The sequence below is a fragment of the Rhineura floridana genome, chromosome 8, assembly GCF_030035675.1.
Source record: "Rhineura floridana isolate rRhiFlo1 chromosome 8, rRhiFlo1.hap2, whole genome shotgun sequence".
Classification (NCBI taxonomy): domain Eukaryota; kingdom Metazoa; phylum Chordata; class Lepidosauria; order Squamata; family Rhineuridae; genus Rhineura; species Rhineura floridana.
In genome coordinates, this window is record NC_084487.1 from 118,936,061 (window position 1) to 118,962,164 (window position 26,104).

Below are 26,104 nucleotides of genomic sequence, written 5' to 3' on the forward strand. Positions count from 1 at the left end.
TCCAAACTCCACCCCTAGCCCAGATAGCTTTACAGAGCATCAGGGTCACTGTTGCGCCTGCAGCCCTGCTTTGTACATCAAATGAACAACCTGAAGACCATGGAGGGGGCGATTTGCTTTCACATCAGAGTGCTGGGCTCTGCCCACCCCAGTGGGATTGGGGGTGGCCATCCTTGACATAGTTGAATAGCGTAGCTCTGATCTGATTGGCTGGCTTAAAGCTCAAATTTTGTTACAGAAACATGGCCTGGTGGCAGTTAGCTGAGGAAGGCAGTTGTCAAGATTGGCTGAGAGGACACAGAGCTGTAACAAACGTTTGCAGGAAGTCTTTTTTTTTTTCCAATTAATTTTTATTCAAATTTTCAAAACCAACACAATACAAAAAGAAAAAACACAAATCAATAACTAATACAATAAAAAAAGAAAAAAATATATAAAAAATATTGACTTCCTATTTGTCATAGTTCAGCTATAAATCTATAATATATAACAAGCCTGTCTCTTAATAGATTATAAAAACACCTTCCTCCAGCGGTTATCTTAATTGGTTTTAAATCTCATTAACATCATATCATTTTATTCTTCTACAAAAAGTCAAAGAGAAGTTTCCAATCCTTGAGATATATGTCCATCAATTTTTTTTCTAGATAAACATGTCAATTAATCCAACTCATCAAGTCTACTAAGTCCTGTAATTACAGATCACTCTTCTTCCTTTATCCGTATTGGTTCCATCTTCCTTCTTTACGCACCCAATAATCTTGCTGTCATAGTCATATAATAAGAGTCTGATAGGAATTTCCTTTATCACAGATATTTTCTTGCCATCAATTCCAAACGTATCACTGAAGTATTGTTGCAAAGCCGCATCTCTGTTCCTCTTTTTTACATGATACACTAGCACATCTCTTGAAGATTTTTCCATTGACACAAAGCAGGGATTAATTCTGTTAACTTTCTCCATTTCAAGTTCCATCAAGTCCTTCCAGTCCAGGAATTTTTTTGAACCGATAATATCTTTATCTCCAATCTCTTCAATTCCTTCAGGGACAGTGCTGAGTTCCAAAGCGTAATATTTATCTCCAGGATCCATCACAGCTAGGAAATCCAAATCTTTTTCCATGTCCATATTTAATCCAATCTCCATAGTTTGAACCTTGCCTTTAATTTCTCTTTCATCCGTTTTTGGTTTTCCAGATCTATCTTTATTCTCCTTTCTCATAGAATCCTGAATTTCTTTCAGCTCCTGTCTCATTTCGTCAAATTCAATTCTCAACGCTTGACTATTATTTCTTAGTTCTTGTTTTATTGACTTAATCCCATTCATTATTTTCTGAAACATGTCTAAAGATAAAGTCCCTTCTTGTACATCCATGATCTTCTTAATTGTCATTCTTAAAGCCAAAGGAACAAAACTCTGAGGAAATACGGCATTCTTTTCAGCTGATGGCAGCTCTCTAGCCTGTGGGTGAGAGGTGATGATAGAGAGAAAAGGCAGGGGTCTACCAATATGGTCGATGGGTTGTCTTTGTTGACCATAAACCTATTTCTGGTGACTAGCAGGGAAATATGCACCAGCATAGCAGTAATAAGCTTTTTATTTATTTAGTAGATTGACGTTGTGTGGGTTTTTTTTACTAAAAGCCTTTTTTACTAAATGTCACCCTGGGCTCCTACTGGGAGAAAGAATGGGATATAAATCAAATAAATAATAATAATAATAATTTTTTTAAAAAAAATGGCAATGAAGCGGGGCAGAGAGTCCCTGTTCCTAAAAAGGCACCAGGCTAAATCTTGTCCTGGGGTCTGCATCATTGTCATGAGTTGCAGAGGGGTGGGACTGATACAAATACAAGCACTACCTACCACTCTTCCCCTATTAAAACAAAAACAATAACTTGCTAGATAAAGGACAACACTTTTCCCCTCTCTCTCTAGAGCAGGAAACAGTGAAGCCAAGCCACACTGGCTTCTAAAAACAATTATTTGGCTACCAAGCAGACCCAAAACCTGTGGACCTCTTCTGATTTCTCATAAAATCTGCTACACAAAATTTCTCTCAGTGATGGCACTTGAGCAGAATATCCAGTGAAAGCCAATGACCTTGAGATGAGTCTCCAGCTCTTTGCATACTGGAACCTGTTGTATTGTTTCTTGGTAGGTGTGCATATCTGTTGATCATCCCCAAAAGATCTTACTTTTGGGTGAGGCCATGGACTTGGGAACCTGTAAAGCTAGGAAGAAAAATGGTGAGCCCTGTACACAGATGGTTAACCTGGTATGTATATCTCATCCGCCATTTCATGGATGGGTGTGCCTGGGGAAAGCTCATTCAGTGGGCACTTGGGAGCTTATGCAAACGGGAGAAGCTGTTGTGGGCACCACACACCAGAACCTATTCTATTGGCTGTAGTAGAATGCTTCTTTCAAGCCTAACTTCAGAGAGGGGAGGAGATCCTGTGAGCACCAAAGAAGGCCTCTGTGTGCCCATGGGTACCATGTTGGTGACCCCTGATGGATAGCATGGCTGTTGGCCCTCAAATAGGTTGGTGAGCCACACTACCCACTCAGCAAATGGCTAAAGATCACACTCACCATTTCCCCCCCCCCACTGAAAAACTGCCTGGTTTTGATGGAAAAGAGGGGGCAGTAATAAGATTTCTGAAACTCATGTTCCCCTTCCATGTTGTGCTTGCCAAAATCCTGTGATCAATACCACGTTGGCTTCCAGTTGTCAGCTTCTTTGTTTCTTTTATCCACTCTCGCACACAAAGACACGGGCCTGCACATCCTCCTGCAGCAGCCATCTTCCCGTGTCCTTCTGCTTGCCTTCCCCTTATATGCCAAAACACACCAGACCACCTGCCCTGCCAGCTTAAGCATTCCTGTTTCCAAGTCTCCCTCTGTACCAGCACTGGTCAACTGCCCATTCTGCTTTGATACGAATTGACTGCTAATTTTGTGGAGGTCAGGGCAGATGCAAGCTTTGAGGTGTGTGTAGTAATAGCCATGTGTAGGTTAGCCCTTTTTGTATGCCAAGCACTCAATACACCCAGCTTTTCAGGCTGTGGGGGGGGAGAACAGAGGAAGGGGGCTGTCAGAACCCTGAAAGGCTGCAAAAAGCAGCCATTTGGCTGCAGGTTTGGAATGGAGCATGCTGGAGATCAATTTGATCAAAATCTTTCTCATTGAGAAAATTTTGCCGGGGCGTGGGTATGTACTCTTGTCTGCCTTAAGGAGCTCTGGGTCTTCATATTTTAATAATCTTATTATATATTTAATGCGTTAGTCCAGCCTTTCTCAACCTTTGGGTCCCCAGATGTTGCTGGGCTGCGATTCCCACCATTCCTGACCATTGGCCATGCTGGGGCTGATGGGAGCTGTAGTCCAGCAACATTGGGGGACTATGTTAGTCATTTTCCCCAAGAAATCTCAAAGGTGATGAGTGAGCTATGCAGCAGAGGCTGGTCCATCGGAGCAAACAGGGGACTGCCCCACCAGCTTCAGTCTGCCCTCATCCAGCTCCTACCTGCCTGTCTTCTTACTTCCAGGAAGTCAGCATCCTCCTCCTCCTCAGTCTCAGTGTTGTCCTTGTAGAACTCAGCAGGGAAGCGGAAGGAGACAAACCTAGAAGTCGTTGGCTCTGCTTCCACCTCCTGTCTGGGATCTCTGACTTCCACCCTATCAGGCACCACTGGAGTTACGTTTGTCGGCTTGTTGGTGGCTGTTGATTTCCCAGGGTTCCCACCAGAGCCCGGTGTTAGCTACAAATGGAAGCATGTCTTGTTTTTCATATTTTGCTCTGTTGTGACTAGTACGTAAGGACCGCCTTGCTGTCTTTCCCTTCCTTCAGAACGAATGTGAATATTGTCAGTATCATGTACAATCCCAGTACCGACGGCTCAGTTCAAAGCGGGCAGAGCTGCAGTCTACCTTCTCGGGCTCGCGGGCTCCAAAAAGGACAGCAAAGAAGAACCTCGGTTTGAAAGAAAGGCTTTGTCAAGATGGCTTTTACTACGGAGGGGTTTCCTCAGCAGCTTATGCAGCTTCAGCGTAAGATTTTATTTATTTTATTTATTATTTCAATTTATATACCGCCCTTAGCAGAATAGCTCTCAGGGCGGTGAACAAACAAGATAAAATACAATATATCATAGTAAAAAATCACAAAAACTTGTACAAACAAACAACAGAAAGCACAACAAAAACGAAATACAACACAAATTAAGAAGGATACATGTTAAAAGTAGAAAGATTAAGAAAATTAAAAGATTAAAATGCCTGGGAGCATAAAAAGGTCTTTACCTGGTGCCGGAAAGATAGAAGTGTAGGCGCCAGGCGTACCTCTTCGGGGAGGCTGTTCCACAACTCAGGGGCCACCACAGAAAAGGCCCTAGATCTAGTAACCACCCTCCGGGCTTCCCGATGAGCTGGTACCCGGAGGAGGGCCTTAGATTCTGAACGAAGTGAACGGGTAGGTTCATAGCGAGAGAGGCGTTCCACAAGGTATTGAGGTCCCACGCCGTGTAAGGCTTTATAGGTCAAAACCAGCACCTTGAATCTCGCCCGGAAGCAAATAGGGAGCCAGTGCAGACGCGCCAGAATAGGTGTTATATGCGAAGACCGACTGGTCCTCGTCAATAGTCTGGCAGCCGCGTTCTGCACCAGCTGAAGCTTCCGAACTGTCTTCAAGGGCAGCCCTACGTAGAGCGCATTACAGTAATCCAATCTTGAAGTTACCAGAGCATGAACAACGGAGGCGAGGTCGTCCCTGTCCAGATAGGGGCGTAGTTGGGCTACCAGATGAAGATGGTAAAATGCATTCTTTGTGGAGGTTCCCTTCCTGATGATTTTGAATGTTGTTCACTTACGTTTTTCTGAACAGAGCTTGATTAAATTGGTTTGAAATAAGGCGGAAAAACTTTTTCAGTTCGAGGGCTGCATTCTCTCCGAGGAAATGTTCCGTGGGCCACAAGCAAGTGGCATGCAGGACCAGAGGCAAAAGTCAGTTTTACCTCTGTACAGTAGGGTACTTTCTATACATGCTCACCCCTCTCTATCTTCCATCCAGCCAAACAAGTGTCATTGTCAGAGTTCAAGGATACATTCAAGCCAAGCAAAAACAGGGAAGGTGTGGAGCATGGCCAATGAGGGAGTGTGGTCTGAGGAGAGTTCTGAAGGCCAGATAAAAAGGCCCAGAAGGCCTGAGTTTCCCCACCCCTGGTTTAAAAGCACAATTGTGCTCTTGCTTTATAGCCACGGTCTGCTGTGTTGAACCCAGGGTAGCTACCATTCTCTTCCTACAAAGAGCAAAAGCTGTGACTAGAATGTTTTTCTAGACGAGGCAAATCTGTGGAAAGACTGCCTGGTCTCTCTTGACACCAGGAGCTTATAGTCTAGAACTTGGCAGTGGGAAGAGGCAAGGGCGGCATGGGGATGCATAAGAGGAATTTCGGTTCCACTGGTGTAAAATTAATGGGGGGAGGGGAATTAAACTACAGCTTCATGGGAAAAGTGGCTCTGCAGACGGATTAGGAGTTAAGAACAGTGAAGGCGCTCGGACTCCTGAGGTGCATAGTCAAGGTTGCTTAATTTGGATTAGTTACTGATAACATGATATGGCAGGTGGCTCTCAGAGTTTTCGGTGCCCCATCTTTGGGATGCCCTCCCCAGAGATGTTTCCCCAGCACCTCCTCTCTTAGGCATCATGTGAAGGCCTTTTAACTGTACTTTTTGGATCTTGTATTAAAGTTACCCCTGTGGGCTTGTGCTGGTCCAGAATGTCTAGCTGCTGGTCCATGCTGTTTTAAATATTTGGTATGGCTGAGAGTTCTTAATTACAGTAGGGCCCCGCTTTTCGGCGTTCTGCTAATACGGCGGTTTTCAATTAAACTAAGGCCCCACTCATACGGTGCTTGTTCCGCTTTTATGGCATTTTTCGGGTTGGGCAAGAGTTCCGCTTTTTGGCGAGTTTTGCTTTTCGGCGGGGGTCTGGAACGTAACCCGCCGTATGCGTGGGGCCCTACTGTATTGGTTTATTGGTTTTAACATGCTGTGAACCTGCTTCCCTCCCTCTCTATCTAATCTACACAAACACACACACACACCTTGCCCTTTCAGGGCTTGTAAGGATGATGCCTTCCCCTCTTTTCAGCCTAGTTGGAGGGTTCCTTCCTATTAGAAAAATGAGAAGTAGCAAATAGTGGCTGCCTGTTGTACTTCGTAGCCCAGGATCCCTCCTTCTTCCCCGGGAACGAATTTAGGAAAGGTTAGACTGAGCTTGGTGGCCCTTTTTCAACCTGTTCCTTTGTGCTCTGCCTCCTCCCTTCAGTGCGGCAGCTGCTGCTCCAAAGAAGAAAATCCAAACCACCCTGTCCAATTTGGTGGTGAAAGGAGTTGATGCCGTTGTGCAGGAAGCCAAGCAAAAGCTAGGTAACTCTTTTCTGTTTTCTTAAATGATCCCTTGCTGTAAAGTGTCTTGAAAAAGCAAGAGCACCTAACATCTTTTCCCCCCAGGCATTTGATAGATTGAGATGATGTGTTGTTATTAGTGCATGTCAGACTTCCTGTGGCTGTTACGGGGGTTGTTCTGCTTTCATGGTATTATGTATTTGTATTTATAACATGTTGTAAGACGCTTGGAGACCTTTGGGTAACAAGCGAGTAACAAGTCTAATGAATAATAATACATGCATTAAGTCTCCCAAATGAGCTAAGCTTCCATCCACCTGCTAAAATCATAATGGCAGGCAACTATTGGCTGAGATGACCAGCAGTCCAGTTGCTTAGAGTTTCTCTAGACTGAATGTGATCACTTATAATATATCACTGCATGAGAGTGAGACCCATAGACCAAGATCTCAAGATAATGGGAGATGGGGAGATCTGTGGATGTCTGAGGAAAAATTGGGGTGGGAAGGAGAGAAGACCCTTGATGCAGATTAGGCCCACAGCCAGATTACTCAGGAGGGTTCTTCAGTGCAACATTTTACGGGCCTAGTATTAATGTAACAGTAGCACCCTGCAAACCATGAGTTGCAATTGGGAGCCAGCCTTAAGCATGTACAGTCCTTCCCCCTCTCCCTTTCTCTATCAGCTTCAACCAGGGCTTTGTAACTGATGCACAGCCATGGTTGATGCCAGTCATGTGCCCTCATAACCATGATTTGCTAACCTATTTCAGATTGTGGCTTATGAAGGAACCGTGGCTGGTGTTAACCGTGGTTGCTGTTGGTGCACAGGCTAACAAAAGAGCATGGTTAATATTTGCAAGGGAAGAGAGATGGAACATTTTGGAGAGAGAGGGAGGGAGAAGGCATCCCTGAGTCTGGCTAAGGCCAAAAAAGTGCATGATCCCAAGGCAGGCTCCCAATCTGCAAAGTAGGGTTAGTCTGTGCACTGATTTCATCCTAGTTTGGGGCTTTTGAGTGTGCACAACTAATGCTATAATTTTGACTGTACAGTACATATGAGTACACTGCTAGAGTTGTGCTACTTGAAGCTGTGTTGCCGTAGTGTCTCCAACCAGTGGAAATTTTATTTAGCCATCGCACCTGTTTCTGCAGTTTTACCAGGCATTGCCCACCTAGCAGCTATAAGGGCTAGAAATTTGTTTTGGTATTTCTTTTAAGAGAAAGCAATAAAGAGTAGATGTGTATAACATGCAGCGTTGAGTCTGTTACAGTGTATGTTCTGTTTCAGGCTTGTCAAAGCAACCTTTGCCATGTTCAGAGGAATTCAAAGAACTACTGTCAATGCCCTCTTTTGGAGCACGGAACCTAAACAAACATCTAGCCAAAGCCAGTGCGCCAGGTATGGCTGAAAGGAAAATGTGAGACATTTTGACTCTTGTTGCGCAAAAGCTGACTCATCTGCAACTTTATTTTTTCCTCCCCAGTGTCAGTTGGGAAGCAAAGCCCGGCTTTCCAGTCCATCCCTGCGTCAGCTCTGCTTAAGCAACAGAAGCACCAAATGCTGGAAGCAAGGAAAAGGAGATCTGAAGAGATGCAAAAGAGGTAAAACCATTATAGGATTGTCATGCGAGGACCCTGTTTCCATAGTCCAACCTTCTTCTTTTTAGTTCTGTTCGAAGTACATGAGGACCAGTTAAGTAACTCAAACCTATTGCTTTTCAGTGGATCTGTTCTGAGTATGACTTAGTTGGATCCCACCCTATGTTATTACAAAACCAATATTAAGTATCTAGCTTATAGAACTGGTTGTGGTGGTGATGATTTTGACTTGTTGATCACTTCACACGGAAGTCTCAAGGTGATTTATAAAATAAAATACAATATACAATCAAATTTTTAAAAAATAGAAGGAAAATCGAAGTTGGCATATCATGAAAAAAAGGGGGAAACCCTCTAAAAATACAAAATAGACCATAGGAAGCCGCCTTATATGAAATCAGACCGTGGGTCCGTCTAGCTCAATATTGTCTATCAGCATGGGAAACCTCCAGTCTTTGAGTCTGATTAGGTCCGGCACATGTCGCAGTTTGGCCCATGAGGCCCTTTTCCACCAAACTGCCTACCCTACTCCTGATATCGCATGTGAGATCAGGTATTGGGTAGGTAGAGACACAGCTGCCAATGCAGTATTGAGAACCATAAAGTGCACTTTCAATTGTTCATTGGCAAGACGCAGAGCTTGGAAAAGTTACTTTTTTGAACTACAACTCCCATCAGCCCAATCCAGTGGCCATGCTGTCTGGGGCTGATGGGAGTTGTAGTTCAAAAAAGTAACTTTTCCAAGCTCTGCAGAGAGGCTTACTGTTACTGCTTGATCATCCAATAGGCACTGACTTCAAGCCCATGGCCAGGATTAGGTGCAGTACAGAGTGCGCTTCTGACCCCTGCAGCAAGTAGAGCTTGAAGATGGTGCTGATCTGCTGATTGGCAATAACTTCAAGCCCCGCTTGGCTGGGTGTGCTGCAAAGGAAAAATGGATCACCTGACATCATAGTGATGTCAGGTGATTGATAAGTAGGTGGGGCTCTGCCCACCTGTCAAAGTGACCTGTCAGGGGTGGGGATCCCACGATCAGGCCCACCAGCCAAATCTAGTTCCTCACCCCTGCTCTATGGCTTTGCTGACTGGCAGTGCCTCTCCAGAGTTTCAGATAAGAGTCTTTTCTATCCCTCCCTGAGGATCATATAAGCTTATGATTGTCAAGAACTCGCAAGTTCCCACCAGGGTCAACTCCCAAGCCCAGAGCAATTGATCCCAGCCAGGCACAACCCATGCCTCCCTTACCAGGGCTGAGTTAAACCAACACCAACCCTGCAAGGTAGATAGACAGCCCCCACCCCTTAATCCTGGTCACCCACTCTGGGCCAAGGGGAAACCCAAAGTGCCAGAAATAGACCTGCCAAGGATTCCAAAAGACAAGATCCAAAGATGCACTCCTTGTCCTGGAGCCTTAAGGCAAAATACCCAACTATACGGTAGTCTGTGGCTAATTCAGAGTCAATTTCCCCCTGAAATGAACACATGCTGGTAAATAAGAGGTAGCTTTATTCAAATAAAATATAAGTGCAAAAAATGTAACAGTAAAATAATTCCTTAAACCAAACACCCCAAGGGTTAGGTAAAATACAAAAGGCAAAGAGTTCAAGTCACAGATAAAAATAACAAAGCTGTCTAGCCTAATCTATACCCACACAATATAGGTAAACCAGCAGAGTAATGTCATGGTTCCACATCTCAGAGATGTATAGCCTGGATAGCAGATGGAAGATGGAACCCAACATCAGGTAGCAACAAAGTCCTAAAGTCTTGGTTCTGTTTTTTATGGGGAAAAGCCCAGCAACAGCCAGGAATTAATTAGCCAATCAGGGGTTTTTCTGATGATGAAATCTTCTGGAGCTTTTGCGCCTAACAGTCTCGTGCTTCTCCAGCCTTCCAAGGAACCTTCCCATGCCTGTGGCCTTGAGGTACCAGTCTCAAACTGATAAGCAGGTGTTCTTGCTTACTGCTTAATTAACAGTTCACCTGTGAGAACTGACAGTCTCATGGCCTTCCAGAGTCAGGCAAAGTATTTCCCCCACAATTCCTTGCCACAGAACTATTTTAGCTGATAACCTTACAAACCAGGCGTTCTTGACAATGATGGTGAGAAAATAGTCCAGTGAGGATCCCTGTTGCGGCCTCCAAAAGTGAATAAGTTACTACCATTTCTCTCATACTCAGAGTAGACCCACTGAAATCAATTGCCTCTGAGTGTGACTTAGCTGGATATCATGCCTTGTCCATTTCACATGGATATCGCCATTTCTAAGCCAGATGAAATTTTGTTATTTTCAGAAAGTCCAACAGTCCATAACTCACAGTGAATTTCCACTTTTGTTAGAGGATCTGACATTTTTATCTCTAAGCAATCTCTGTTTTCCCCCAAGCAAATTATTCTTGACACCAGTTCAACTTCCTCCAAAGTAAAGAGCTTTTCAGATAGCAAAGCAGAAAGACCAGTGGATCGACTGATATAGATTGTACGCATAAAATTGGCATTTAAACTGCCACTCTTCAATAGCCCAGATGGGTATTACAGACTTTATTCAGTCTTTTGGGAGTTGAGTACCACATATGAGAAAACCTTCAGAGAGCCTTCTGTCTTATGAGATTGGGGTGACAAACATTTTCATTCCAACTGCACTCCCTTCCGGGCAGCCTTGCGGGGATCGCATGGTCATGTTGGGTGGGGCCAGAGGCAAAAGTGAGTGGGGAAATGGATTTATCCCTTGCTTTTGCTACAATCGGCTATATTCCAGCCATGCAAAAGTCATAGGTTTCTGTGTGTGCGTGCCCTGAGACCAACACCCTCTCCATTCAGGCAAACGAGACATTCGTGCAGTTCAAGGACACAGGCAGGCAATCTTGAATAATGCAGTAGAGCTAATGGTTTTATGTTTTGCAAACAAGTCTGCAAAAGTTACTAGTCTGCTCCAAACTTCCAGAGGCTGGTGTACGGGGGACAAATGGGAACTACATCTCTCTGCCATGATTCCTGGCAGCCTCTGTGTGGCAACCTTTCAAGTACTTGAAGAGTGCTATTATATCTCCCCTCAGTTTTCTCTTCTCCAGGCTAAACATGCCCAGTTCTTTCAGGCTCTGCTCATAGGGCTTTGTTTCCAGTCCCCTGATCATCCTTGTTGCCCTCCTCTGAACCTGTTCCAGTACCAAGGACTTCTTGCAAACTCAAGTTTGGGTGGGAAAAGGGCTGGGCTGGGAGCTTGTCGGTGGCAGTTGGGGGCACATGGAGCACTTCCAAGCCCAATCCACATCCAACCAAACTTAATTTGGGCCTTATCTTAATCAAGGTTGGGAGAGCTTGCCGACCATTAATTATTATTTTTTTACTATCCTGCTAGCTCCAGCCTATCTGTGTAGCTAAACAGGATTGGAGGCAGGGGAGAGGGATGGGACCCTCAACTATTGAAAGCTTCCCGACGTGGTCACCTTGAGTCAATTCTTCGTCATCATAGGTGACCAGGAGAGTGTCTGTTTACAAACCTGGTCTCGTGTGAGATGAATTCATTTGGATGCAGGTGTGAACTGGTGGTGGAGGTGGAAAGACCTCCCTGATGCTGCCCTGCTTAGTTTCTAACCATGGCATGTTTGGTCAGGAGGCAGGGTGTTTGCTTGCCCCTTACTCTCTTCTTGCAATGAACCTGGGAGCAGGCATTGGGCTCATGTGCTACTTCCTTGCTGTTCCCCCAGCCCCTCCCCCACTGCATAGAAGTGTGTTGGAGATTGTCCAAACTAGAAGCTCCCATGGCTGTATGAAAGCAAGATACCCTCTTTCCTTGGGGTATTGAAACCTCTTCTACCATATTGGTTTTCAAACTTTCTACCTCCACTTCCCATAGCTCTTCCACGAAACCTCAATGCATTGCAAAGGATTCTGTGCCATGTGCGAGTTGAAAAAGTGTGGCCTGCTAACAACACACTCAACAGTCATATGCAGACACACGTTGAATTGATGACCAAGCTGTCGTTCAGGTCAGCTTGTCTGCCATTACCAATCTTCTCACTGAGAAACCCCGATAAGCTTCTGAAGGACCCCAAGACCAGAACACAGTCTGAAAGCCAGTCTTAAGACTACTTTCACAGTCTGAATTTTTGTGGGGAAACTCTATTTTCCTACCCCCACCCCAAAACACAACCATAATGCCTTTTGTCCTTTCATTTAAGGTTTCTTCAAAATACAAGCAGTGTGAACATGCCAGCAGTACCGTCTTCCGCAGAACCATGTGTGCTACGGTCTCCAACTCCAGGGGCTGAGTTTCCCAAAGCTGCCAAATTATCAAGCCCCCAAACTCCCAGACTTGGCACAGGCTTCTCTGAAGGAGATGATGTTCTCTTTTTTGATGATGTGACTCCTCCAGCACCCAAACTGAATGGCTTGGCAGAAGCTAAGAAGGTAACAGCTCCTCAGATTCTTATTGAATGCTGCCCCCAGGATAGGATACAGAATAATAGTGTAGTGTTCAGTCAAGCTGCTGTAAGCTTCTAAATTCATCATTCCAGACTAGCTTGGAGACCAACCACTGGGTGGTGAAAGTTTGTGATTTGATTGCCAACTTCTTAGGCCGCATAAAGAACTATGGGAGTTTTTCAGGGCTGGGCATACTCACTGCCAAAAGACACAATAATGGGACGTTATTTCAAACTGATCTGATTGTCACTTTTAACCCTCTATAAATTCAGTTTTAATAGACATTCAGCCAATTTAGCTGAGAAATAGCATAGAAATACAAAAATATATTAAAAATTCTTAGAATTCTGAAACATGTATAAGTTATTCAAATTGAAATTTGCAAAAGTTGCAGAACCCTGAGAGTACAATTTTATTTTTATCCTCCTATCTTGCATTGTTTTAAACATTTTTATTTATTCACTTTTTCCTAGTATATGATGATTTGCTAGTGATGAGGCAACTTCAGATATAGCAATTTCACTTTAATATACTATGGTTTATTGGGGCAAGAATGAGTGCTGTGGCCACATGCTCTATTCACTCTCCTCCTTCTCTCACATACCTGGCTTTCGCACTTCTATCATGGTTTATCAAACCACAGTTTCCTGTTATAGCCCTACTGGAACACTGTCTCTGTTTTTAAACAGATCCTGTTTCATATCATGGTTTGTAGTCCAATATTAAATGACTGTTTCCTAATTTAGATGTAATGGGAAACAGTGGTCTAATTAACCCCAGCATTATTTGTTCTAGCATGCAAGAGAAGGGGAAGAAGGAGCCTGTGGCCTCCACCTTGTTCTCAGACTAATAAACTATGGCTTGTTAGACCAAGATTGTTATGTCTGAACCAGCCCATGGAGTGGGACAAAGAGCTGTGCAGGGCATTGAAGTGCAACACTGGAAACTGTATTCAGCCACCTCTGTGGCTTCAGTCTAGTCCTGCTGTCTGCCCTGTGCTCATAAGTTGAGGAATCCACATAGGGCATAACAGCATCCTGTCATCTTCCATCCCTCCAGAGCATGTAGAGATAGGAGAGGTGCCCTTGTGCTGGTTTCCCTTAACCTGTTACAGCCTGGCATGCCAAGTGCCCATGTGTGCATGTCACACGATAAAGAGGGAAGATAGGATTCTGTTATGCCTCACTGGGATTTCTCTGTGTCCTGATAGGATCACTCATGGCAATTTGTTAAACGTCTGATCTGCCCAATGGAAGATATACCCGAGTTTCAACGAGCAAAGTAGAGAGGCGAGAAGGGGTAGTTTGGTTTTTAGCTCCAGTGAGCCTTGCTGGCTTTTCATACCAGTTTTACTTAATTAGTGACCTTACAGCAGCAAGCTATGCAAGTTTATGGAACTCGCCAATAGCTAAAGATTTGACATGGAAAATCAGTGACCAGTATCTTGGGACTTCTGTACTGCACACTATGGAATTTACAGAGAGACAGAATAATCGGACAAACTACTGACTTTTGTTTTATATTTTACTTATTTTTATTTGCCTTCGTTATAATTCTGGGGATTTTTTTTAAGTCACCTTTGCTCCATGTATTAGGTTTTCATTTTGTCGTTTTTAGATGGCAGCTATAAATAAACTGCGTACAAAAGGCCGGGTTCTCGCTAAAGTGGACCCAAACAGCATAAAACGGAAACGATCTGATCTTAATATTCTGGAGATTTGCGAGAAAGTTGAGAAAAATATCCCTCTATCTGAAGGTATGCAAAGTATAGACCTTGGTTACCTTTGTCAATCTGTTTCACCACAGACTTGTGTTGAAATTAGGTGGCTTGGCTCTGACCCAATATTGTAACAAGCTGGCCTCTGCGATCTGACACCACCGTTTGCTTTTAAGCTGAATGGTTTGGCTTGAAGTTGCTGCCTGAGGCGATGGACAGGCAGACTGGACTGGACTGGCAGTGGGATTCCATCTTGTCTCACACAGGCCTTACGTTAGATGTGGAATCCTGGGCTACAGGCTTGCTCTGTGGAAATACATGGAAGTTTTGTCACTGTTTTTTATATGAGTAGGGTTGAGGTAACTAAATAGAATGGGACTCCTGGCTTCAGCATCGCTACCCTGCCTTCCTTTCCCTTATTTTGCTGCATTTAAAGCCAGCTTGAGCCTGCTTGGTTCATAACATGTACATAAAGCCCCCTCAAGATAACTCACTACTTTTTCATAGCTTGTCCTGCAGGTAGATATTTATGCATATTTTGAATTCGTTATTCCTTACTATTAGTGAAGGACTTTTAGAAAATTCCTTTCCTAACACTAGCTTTGACCAACCAGCCCCTGCGCCAAACAGACCTCTTATTCCCCTTTCCTCTGTCAGCTGGCAAGCCTCATGACACCTGTAGTTGAGATGCAGGCAAAACCCCACAAAACTCTCTGCTGATGGGTCCAGTCATTGGGATGGCTGGAGAAATGAAGGGACTTTGCAGCTTATGTAATGTATATTGTTAACATAGTCTTAGGATTTCCCTGTTTGAGCAGACCAAAGGCCCATCTAACCTAACCCTTGCCTTTAGAAGTGGCTACCCAGATGACCTGAGGGATTTTGCAGGTAGGATACGATGATAGCCATCCCATTTTTGGTTTGGAGCATACCAATCCAATACGCCAGAGGCGCAGGTAAGAAGGTGGAAGATCTTGATTTTAATGGCATGATATCTACATAGCAGTTGTAATCAAGAGAGTGCATTACCCTACTGTGTGCTGAAGTAGAATATTCATTGGACTTAATGGCTGAGCCTGTCTATGTTTCTCTTTGTTTCTATAGACGTTGATGCAGCAGAACCTGCCCCAAAAAAACGGCGCCAGCAGCTTGCATACTTGGAGTCCGATGAATTTCAAGAGATCTTGAATGCTAAATCCAAGCATATGGGTGTCCTTAAGGAGGTAAGCACCTATTGTCTGCAAGAGGACTGGTTGAGAATACCTGGGCGTCAATGCTTAATATCAGGCAATCGGGACAGTACAAATTCTTAGCTCTTTTTAAACCATCCGACTAGCAAAATCAAGGCTAGCTTAACTACGGCTGAAATCAGTAGTTGGAATTGTCTTTGCAAGTAACGGGCGGATGTATCCTGCCCAGCGGCAGAAAACAGGACCATGTGGCTTTCAAGTTACGTGCCTAATAGTTTTGCAATTGAGAACACTCGTAAGAGAGACACTACTCTTGATCTCTCATGTGTTGTGTGTCGAATTGCACTCCTAGAAAGGCAGCATTCACCATTTTTAATGCAGAAGAAGAGACTGTAATAGACTGCCCCAAGGCCAAATCTGATTCTCTGGAGCATTCCCAGGCTCCCCAGCTGCCAATGCAGGAGTGAAAGAAGGGGAGAAGTGGCAGGAGAATACTGGCAATGGCAACAACACTTAGCAGTGTGACATTTTAACACTTGCCACCTTCTCAAAGCAGACTGCTGGAAAGTCTAGTAACTGATTAAAGGAGAAGAGTCTGAATACAGAAAAATGTTTTCCTGACTAGGGCAAAAAAGAAATTCTTTGCAAATCTGTAAATCAGGGATGGGAAGCTGAGGCCTGGGGGACCTCATTTAGTCCCATCCCCCGTCTCTCTATCTGGCCCTTCAGCTATCCCCAGGCTGCACCCATCAGTGGCCCTGTTCTGCACCTTCTCTGAGTGCTTTTTCCAGATGGAATGTGTCCTTGAACTGAGATAGTGCCGCTTGCTTGCTTAGACGGAGAATGGAGAGATCAGGGCCGGTGCCAGAGGGTGACCAGGTCAGGCCCTGGCCAAGGGCTCCTGAAAGGCCCCTCCTTAGAGTGGGTGGGTGGGTAGTGCTTCCTTTCATGATCCACAGCAGCGGGGCGCTCCTGACCCTGCCGCAGATTGCAGAGAGGGAGCTCTCAGCCACCCTCATACTACTGTGCAGGACCGCAACACCCACCCTCACGCCCTACCTACCTTTCCCTTGAAGTAAATGCTGCCATCAACTAAGATGAGGTGCGCCTGGCGCCGACGCTACTATCTTTTCGGCGCCAGGTGAAAACCTTTTTATACTCCCAGGCATTTTAAAGTGTGTTTTAATAGCATTTTCATCATTATTTTGTATTTTGGACGTTGTTTGGTTCTTTTATTGTTTGTTTGTTTTGTTTCTTGATTTATTGTATTTATTGTATTCATACATTGTGCTTGTTTTTATCTTTTTGTACACCGCCCAGAGAGCCTTCGGGCTTAGGGCGGTATATAAATTAAACTAAATAAATAAATAAAATAAATAAAAAATGGCAGGCATGTGTGCACAGCGTGGCCAGCATTCACTTCAAGGGAAAGGTAGGTGGGGAATGTGGGCAGGTGCCGGGGCCCAGGGCATGCTGGTGCTGGCCCTGGGAGAGATGTGTGGGTGTATGTAGAATCCTCTGACTTCTACTGTACAAAGGTAAAGTCACCTGTTGCTCCACCCTCTTTTGCCTCTGGCCCCTCCCACCACTGGCCTCCAGCCCCAAAAGGTTCTCCATGTGGGAATGCAGCCCTCGGGCTGAAAAAGGTTTCCCTCCCCATCTGTAAAGTGATTACACAACTTCATTTTGGTGATTAGATATTTGCCTTGTTTGTTTGTTGTTGCAGAGGGAGGCGTATCTTTTTCTATTTAGCCAAGGTTGAGTGATAACATGCAATGTCCCAAATATATGCTTTTCATCTTGAACAACTGAATCTTGTGTTTTTAAAAAGACCAGTGATGTTGCTATTGGTTCAGTAGATGGCACTCTTCCTCTGAGTCAACACTGAATCACTTCCCTTCAGTTCTTCTGGAGATGCCTGTTGCTATAGACCTTTTACACCAAGTTCTAATAATCAAAGGCTCTGCAATATTCCTTTTTAAAAGTGTAGTATTCCTTTTAAAAGGTGTATTAATTCAGTTATATTCATTAGAAAAGTCTCTTTGAAGTCCTTTTGTATATGTATGCATCTTTTGCACATGTGCCTGTTGAACATTATTGGACACTACCTCACAACTTGCCCCTGTGAATGTGACATCGCAGGGTAGATACCACAGTTAGAACTTTCAGGTCATCTCAAATGCAATGCTTTTCTATGGAATCAAATTCAGCTGGAAATGTTGGGTATTCAAGCAATGAAAAGGCAAGTGGTTTTGCATAAATGCTTGAATCGGCCCTAACAGAGTGTATTTCAGGGATGAAAATGTTTCCAAATGTCCAGTCAGAACCCATTAGTCATTTGCAGGAGGCATATGAGTGGATTTGCCAGCAGACTCAAAAACCGGAGGGCTGGGTTAGACGACTCTGATACAGCCGATCGGATGGAGCAGTGTGCCTTCTCTGCCTCCATCACTTGTGCATATCCACGTGAATTACAGCCTGCATGTGTATGTGTACGTTCAGTTCTCAGGTTTTATTGTGTGTAGGCCATAATGTGGATGTGCTGCCTGCGTGAGGCTGGGATAGCAGCCAAAGCTAGTTGAGAGTGGGCTTGTTCCACACCGTGGCTAGATTGGTATACTGATGCAATACTTAGGCAGTAGTAGATTTATTCGCCGGAAGAGGAGGAAGGAAGAGAGAAGTTAGCCAGAGGTCAATAGAATTAAGGTACACAGATTAGATGGAGGTTTCTGACATAAAAAGCTGTTCCCAAAGCACACTTAGGTTTCTGAGGCAGGGTCGGATGTTACGAAAGAAGCACAGGCAGCCCTGATGCACAGGTGCTCTGTGTTAATCCTTGTGGTGGTTTTGTCCAGCCCAAAGAGAATCTTCAGTAGGAAAGGTGCATAGGTTCTTTCTGCTCCTATCGTTTTCCTAAGCAAGATCCTCTTAGGATGACACAAACAAGCTTTTTGATCCTGCTGCAGAACTCTTGGCTCTTCTGCCTTGTCATGCCCAAAGCCCACTGACAGTTTTCAAATATGCTTCTATATTTTCCGTTGTGTCCCTTGTTGGTGTGCAGAAGGCCTCTGGGTGACAATGGGTTAACTCCCACCACACCACTTGGGACAGGCAGAGCCACATGACAAAGTTGGAGTTAGGCAGGCAGCTCCTCAAATTCCTCCCCAGGTCCTTCCCAGCCTCTCCTAGAATAGAGCATTCCTTTAGCTTTCTACTGCTTCTACAATCACTTTTTACAGCCTGGGTTCTTGTTAAACTTTCCATAAGCTCTCTCCTCACTTCCTTTTCCTTACCACCTTTCAGCTACCTCATGAACAGGGTCTGTGATTTATGCTGGAATTTTGTTGATGGTTGCATCATTCCTCACAAAGGGGCATAAATCCTTCCCCCCCCCCTTGTTGAATGGTCATATTGGATAAACCCAGTGTTCCCATGACTGTTACAACTTGTATTGGAATTGGTCTTTATTCTGCCTTTAAGTGGATTTTCGTGAGGAGCTATATCAGACCCATGCTTAAAAACAAAATTCTGTGCTAAGGCAAAGCAAATAGTTGCAACAGAATAAGCTGGATTCTCCCACCTATAAAAAAAATATAGAAGTTGTACATGCTTAGTTTGTATCATTCTGCTAATTGTGGGATAGGAAAAAGGTTTATGAATGGCATTGTAAACCGGTCTTTCTTTCTCCTCTGCCCAACTTTTCAGATTTCATCTGTCATTGCCCCCATACATTTATGTTTCTCTTGAGGGCTGGAAACTTTGTTTTTAAGGCTGAGAGTTTCAATATTCTAAATTCTGTGCCCTGTATCATTATGTTATTACCATGAAATAGCACACAATTCCTGGTTGAAGCAAAAAGCAGGGTACCAGAAGTATATTCTGATACAGTAGGGCCCCGTTTAACGGCGCTTCACATTCTGGCGTTCCGCTAATGCGGCGGCTTTCAATTAGGGGAAATTCCCCATTTTAAAGCTGCTTTTGTGGCATTTTCATGCGATGCGCCCCATTATACTCAATGGGTTCCGCTTTACGGCTATTTCCACTTTACAGCAGCAGTCCGGAACGGAACCTGCCGTATAAGCAGGGCCCGCCTGTAGTAGCGTTTATTCATGGGCTGGGAGGAAAGAATAGGTTATAACTGGTTCTATTTGATATCTATCAAAATGGTGGTAGACTTGGGGACCAAGGAAAATTAATTTAGGGTAAGAAGGAGCCTGAACAGTTTCAAAAAATTACAATGGCATGTTTATTTTTTACTATATATTTTATAATTTCAGGGTAAGGATTCAATTGAGATGAACTGTTTATTGCTTCTGAATATTCCTTCCTATCCCAGAGATGTAATTTTTTTTTTTAAGTTAACACAAGTCACATGGACTTTAATCTTGATGTGTAAACAGCCAACATAAGTTTCATCTCTCCTGTCACAGTTTGAAGCTGAGCTGCAGGAACGCTATTTTGAGCCCTTGGTGAAAAAGGAACAAATGGAAGAGAAAATGCGGAGTATCAGAGAAGTGAAGTGCCGTGTTGCAACCTGCAAAACAGTGAGTGAAGAGGCTGCTTAATTGTTGCCCAAAGTCTGGCTTGAACATCATCAGGGTAACTACTTGTTCTGACCCTGAGCAACCTGTACTAATGAGCTCTGAACCAGTATTGACACAGAGCATACACAATTCTTACAAGCGGTACACTTATACCCTAGTTGGGGATGGACAGATCAACCAATTTCCATAAAATTTTGGGGCAGATCTGTGGGGTGCCTTTTTCTTTCTTTAATGTTTTAGAGATGCTTAGAGCACTCCCTGACCACACAGTAAAAAATCTAAAATGCTCCCAGGGAAGGACTATACACTGTACTTGCAATTCCTTCCTGGGGAATTTGTATGAAGAAAAATATGGCTACCCCATGTACTTACGAGAGCAGTAGGGGTGTCGGAGATTTCTGACTAAAGCAAATGGGAGCTGACATTGCCAATGCTTGTTTATTCATCCCATGTCTGTAACGGAAATCAATCCAATGAATACAATCGACATTCAGTGTTGATGTCACTTTCAGTCCGCAAATGCTATGCAACTTATTACTTTTTCCCAATTTGCATTGAATTTCCTTTGCATTGAAATGAATGGGGGGTGGAAGAATGTAATAACTATGCAACTTATGTAATTTACATACAGTGGGCAGCAAGACAAATACATTAGGGCCCCACTCATATGGCGGGTTAGGTTCCAAATCGCCAAAAAGTGGGACATAGCCCATCGACACCCTCCGGGGGTCCCCAGAAAGAGAGCGAGCGAGCTCCACACACAAAGCCTGCTGCGCCGCCACTCAGCCTCGCCTCACTGCAGTCCAGCTGACAGCGCTTGGCCCCTGAAGGCGTGCGTGTAGCGTGTGAGTGTGATCCATAGATTGGTACCAATGCAGATTGGTTAGAAATGATCCAGACCAGGCAAAGTATTCCTTAAGAGTCTTTACTGACATTAAGATTCATTGAAACACAGTTCTCTCTCCATACAAAATCCCCCACACCAGAACTGGCCGTGCACTCAGCTCTTTATCTAGATGGTTGCCCTTGTCAACCAGCTGCTGGCCTTGGGCAGCCTGGCAACAGCTTTTACACTGTTTAACCCTTTTGCTTCAGGTTTTGCTTTTCCTCTCTTGGATCTCTTTCTGTGAGAAACACATAAGTCACAGTAGCCCAACAGATCACACTGTGCTCCCCGTGCCACAGCTGATCATGCACTCCAGCTGATCACACTCAGCCTCCTTTGGCCCCTGAAGCGCTGCGCTCCAGCTGATCACACTCTGCTCCCCGCACCACAGCTGATTGTGCGTTCCAGCTGTTTGCACTCAGCCTCCTTTGGCCCCTGAAGCGCCGCGCTCCAGCTGATCACGCTCTGCTCCCCGCTCCACAGCTGATCGTGCATTACAGCTGATCGCACTCAGCCTCCTTCCCCCCCACACACACTCCAAAAGAACAGGCCTTCAAACAAAAGTGAGTGGGGACCTGCTCTGTTGTTGCGTGAGGCTGCGCCACCGCTCCTGGAGGAGGAGAAGAAGGGGGTGGAAGATGAGGCTCGCGCTGTATTAGCGGAACGCCGAGAAGCAGAATGCCAAAAAGTGGGGCCCTACTGTAGCAGGTTTTGGTGGATGACAAACTGCAGCGGAACTGAAACACTGTTGCACACAATAAATACAGGGTAGAATGGGAATGGATGCCTTCTTACATTCCTAAGGAGCAACCTTTTTTTCCCCGTACAATGTTGCTAGCAGCCCTACAAGCCTTTTAAAACAGCTCTTTTTTTAATCACACAGCCATGGAGGAGGTATTAACTGCTCTAAACAGCTGTAAATGTTACAGAAAGGAACAATCAGCCCTCAGATCACATCATAAGCACAGTGTACATGAATCAATTTGTCAATGACGCAGCTGAATCTGAAGAACTACATTGCGATCTGCGTGTGGGTCCAAGGGGTTGGGGGAACAAAATGAGTAGGTGTGTTCCAAAATGTGAAGTGAACTGGAACCTTCCCTATCCGTCACTCCATAACACACTTCAGTGGTTAAAGCCACAGCTGCACATACTCCAGACTCCTGTACAATTGTGATGCAAACATAAAACACTTTGAAATAATTCAGTCCTGAATGTCAACACATCATGCTGGGGGCTAAACTCCACTTCCTGAGCAGAAAGAGGAACCCTGCTGCTCCCTTGGGCATATCATGATGTGACCTGAGTTTTGTAAGCAACCAAGACAGCCCAGGTCAGCAGAAGGTGAGCCTTCCAAAAGTTACCATACCATTTGAAAAATACTGACGCATCCACACCCCTCTAGTGCTAAGAAACAGGGTTTACTTTGCCTGTGGCTCTTTCAGGGCCGTCTCCAGGAATGCTGGGGCCCTTGGGCATCAGCTTGCCCTGGGCCCCAGCTGCGCCCCCCACCTACCTGTCTGCTGTCTTTTACCATTGCCCTTAATGAAGATGGCGGCCGCGGTTTCCCCAAGGGGATGATGCCTCCACCACCATCTTTGTTGTTGGTACACGTGCATGCTATGTGTGCGCATCTCTGCCATCAACTAAGATGGCGGCAGGGGCTTCAGTACCTTAGGGAAACCGCGGTTGCCATCTTCGTTAAGGGCAATGGTAAAAGAAAGCAGACAGGTAGATGGGGGGGGCCACAGATCGCAGAAGGGGAGCGGAGAGGCAGCTGGGGGGGCCCCTGTAGCTCCAGGGGCCGTTGGGCCAGTGCCCCACCTGGCCACCCTTTAAAACCGGCCCTGGCATTTGTAGCACTTGAAACCCAAAGGAGGGGCAATGTTCTTGCTGAATCCACCTTGGTTTGTGGCCTTATACACAGGCCAGCTTGGTCTCTAGAAAGGAATATTCACAGTTAAAGGCCCGGTCTTATTTAATTATTCATTATTACACTTACGTTCCTCCTTTTTTCCAAGGAGCTGAAGGTAGCATACCTGGTTCTCCCCTCCCATTTTATTCTTGCAACAACCCTGTAAAGTAGGTTAGGCTGAGAGACGGTAACTGGTCCAAGGTCACCCTGCAACTTCATGATTGGGTGAGGATTTGAACCCTGGCCTCCCAGGTCCTAGTTCAGCACGTCCAATCAGTCCAAAACTGTGTATTCAAGTCCTGTTGGATACAATGATAAGCCGAGGTCAAGTTTTATATATTTTTCACACTGCTATTCTATCCTCCTCCCAATTAACCAGGAGTTGACCTCATTTTAACATCATAGCAACCCTATGTGGTAGGCTGGAGTGAGAGAGAGCAAACTTTGCAGTAGCCAAATCATCCCAGTTCAAGCCTAGCGTTCTGTCTGCCACATGTAGCTCTTCGCTGTATTAAGATGTGGCGTGTTCATTTGTGTTTATGTCTGTAGAAGGTGGACATTTTCCACCATTACAATGCCTGGGTCCTTTGAGTCTCACTGTTAATGCAGAAGTCTATGATGTGATCTGCTCTTTGACAGGGAAGTATACCATGGCACCAAAGGTGGTCATAAAGAGGAAGAGGGACCAGTATCGGGAGCAGAAAGGGCTGTCCTCTCAGGTGCAATATCACAGAGAGCTGCTTCCTCCTGCTTCCTAGAGTAACTTGCTCTTCTTGTGCAGCAGAGTGCCAGGCTTTCACTACAACAGTGACTTTGGAAAAGTTGGAGAGCGTTCATTTTCTTGGTTAAAGTGTGTGACTCCCTCTCTATTTCCCTCTCTCTTTTTTTACACTAAAGTGTAAATATACCTATTTCAAACTCCTGGATTCGTGTGTGGAACAAAATCACGATTATCACTGGCATGATGGTGTCAAGCGATTTTTCAAGTGTCAGTGTGGAAACAGAGCAATATCTCTTGATAAGCTGCCAAAAAAACACTGCAGGTAAGAGGAGCTGTTGTATAGAATGTATACTATAGAATGTATTTGCCTTTGTTTCACCTTGCCTCACCACTTAGACTAACTTATTTATTGAGGGCTTTTTTTATGTAAGTGCTTATTTTATCATCAAAGTGGTCCTTCTAATGAGCAGTGATGCTTTGCATGCTACTGAAGGCAAGAAGGGATTTGGGGGCTGTTTGCAGGCATTGTACCTAGCAAGATGGCTGGTTCCTAGACTAAACAAGAAATTGGTTTGCCCTTCATTATAGAAGTCTCCCTTCTACAATCATTTGTGCTTGGCAAAATGGGAGGGAGATTTTTGCAGACATCACCCCCCCCCCCGTTGCCCTTTGCACCCCTTTGACTCCTTTGTTCATGAAGGAGCTGGTGTCAGGAAAAGAGGGAATGTGTTCCTGTTACCAAGGCAACCAGGCCAGTGCTCCCTCACTCTTAACTTAGTTGCACATAGTTTAGTAACTGAAGCAGAACTGGATCGGGGTGTCAAGAATGCCCATTTGAGTAATGGCAGAGCAGATACATAAAGGAGTGGAGCTTAGGGTTTTTGCTTAGACTCTAAATGGCAATGTTCATTAAGGAAATGAGACATTACGACCATCTGATGCGCTGCTACTCCCAAAAGAAACTGGAACTGATCCTGATGTTTCTATCTTCCTTTTTTTAGCAATTGTGGTCTATTTAAATGGGAACGTGATGGAATGCTCAAGGTGAGAGTAAACCCAAGACTGTCTACCAGCGTTCAGATTCTCAAGAAGCTGCTGCATTTTATCTCTTTATGCTCCTTTTTCAGCCCAAGGGTCACATTCCATCATGAGGAACCTTTCTTTTTTAAAAAAAAATGTTTCTAAAGATGTTTTGTTTTAATAAGTTTTAAAGTCTTTTGTTTTTAAGATGGTTTAGCGTGTTTTTAACTGTTTTTGTTTGACCTTGGAGGAAGGGTGGGATATAAATTGAACAAATAAATAAACTTGTCAGTGGTGGGTGAAGCTGGAGCCAGAGACACCCCCATGTTTTTCTCTCTCTGTCTCTCACTCTCTCTCTCTCACACACATGCCCACCCTCTGGCAGTCCAGTCCATGTTCTCTTTCATCTCCTTCTCTCCTTTGGTTTTTCTCCTCAGCTCTGTAGACCAGCCTCCTGGGACCAATATGACATACTTTTTTTGAGAGCTCAGCTTTTTATAAAGTCTAATTGGAGGAGCCTAACTGCAGCTGAGGAGGGAAGGATTAATGCTCCCTGTTTTCTGTGATCCTCCCTGAAAATGGCCCCACACACTGCTGTGCCCCCCCAAAATGGTCCCTGTGTGCTACAACTCCCCCTAAGAAAATTATTTTAAAATATTTATATACTGCTTTTCAAGTAAAGCCCTTGGAATGTGCATGGCAATTAGGCTTTTTAAAAGCTCCCATTGGCACAAAGAGAAGCTTTTAAGAGCTAATTGCTGTTGGGGGTGGAGCAAGGAGGGGAGTCTGTGGGCCTGATGAAGAGGTCTTCCAGGCCAGGGGTTGTAGCCAACTACGGTTTACTTGGAGTAGACCTGTTGAAATTAATGGACCTACATTAAGCATACGAGAAAACTAAGAAATGCAATTTTCTTAAATGTTCCCTGAGTACCTCCAAAAACAGCTGTTGCCCTGTGGCAGTTGACTTTTATATATGTACTAACTGTGTTGGGGTGTGTTGCAATCTCCCAACAGCCCTTGGTCTAACTAGGGTGAGATGATCCTTCCCCTTGGTTCTGTAGCCACAGAATACCTAACAACTTCAGCAGAGTTCTCTTTAGGATTGTTCACACATTACCTTCAGCCAGTGTACAGCTTGTACAAATCACTGAGTGGTACACTTGTACAGTTGTTCACATGTAACATTCAGTGAGTGTCAAGTATGTGCATATACAATAGCTGATTTGTACAAATCAACAAATGTGCACTTTTTCACCCAAACATTTGTACATGTGTCAAGACAACTTGTGCCTGTGTAACGTGTGAACAAGCAGCCTGAGGAGGGGGAAGCGGACTTCCTCCAGCTGTGCAAGTGTACTAGACACTGCACTTGGATAGTAAGGCTCAAGGGGTAACGCTGATTGAGTGTATAATGGGCAAGATTTTATTTAAAATGCAGAAACACCTTTTCAGAAGCATTTGTAGCTGTAGTTCCACTTTTGGGATTGTTATTGTACACTAGTTATCAAGCATAAAATGGCTTTATTGGTTTACATGTATAAATCCATTGGGAAGTTCTCCTGCGTGAGCTTCATTGAAATGTATGGGGCTTGCTTGGATGAACTTTTCGGTGGATTGTACCTGAAGGAGGTTAAATCCCTGTGTTTTGCTTCTTGATTGTAGTTGTCATTTAT

The 26,104-nt window shown here is 44.5% G+C and overlaps 1 protein-coding gene across 6 annotated transcripts in view; it reads left to right on the plus strand.

Moving 5' to 3' along the window:
* The window catches only part of MCM10 (minichromosome maintenance 10 replication initiation factor), a 39,718-nt gene that overhangs the window by 12,150 nt on the left and 1,464 nt on the right, over positions 1-26,104 (plus strand). For all 6 annotated transcript variants that reach the window (XM_061582266.1, XM_061582265.1, XM_061582267.1 and 3 more), the window contains 11 exons: positions 2,162-2,278; positions 3,854-4,053; positions 6,332-6,432; positions 7,702-7,812; positions 7,898-8,015; positions 12,195-12,423; positions 14,056-14,194; positions 15,260-15,378; positions 19,776-19,889; positions 23,588-23,733; positions 24,413-24,455. In XM_061582266.1, coding sequence (XP_061438250.1) covers positions 2,162-2,278; positions 3,854-4,053; positions 6,332-6,432; positions 7,702-7,812; positions 7,898-8,015; positions 12,195-12,423; positions 14,056-14,194; positions 15,260-15,378; positions 19,776-19,889; positions 23,588-23,733; positions 24,413-24,455 — 1,437 coding nt within the window. The remainder of the gene's footprint in view (positions 1-2,161; positions 2,279-3,853; positions 4,054-6,331; positions 6,433-7,701; positions 7,813-7,897; positions 8,016-12,194; positions 12,424-14,055; positions 14,195-15,259; positions 15,379-19,775; positions 19,890-23,587; positions 23,734-24,412; positions 24,456-26,104) is intronic.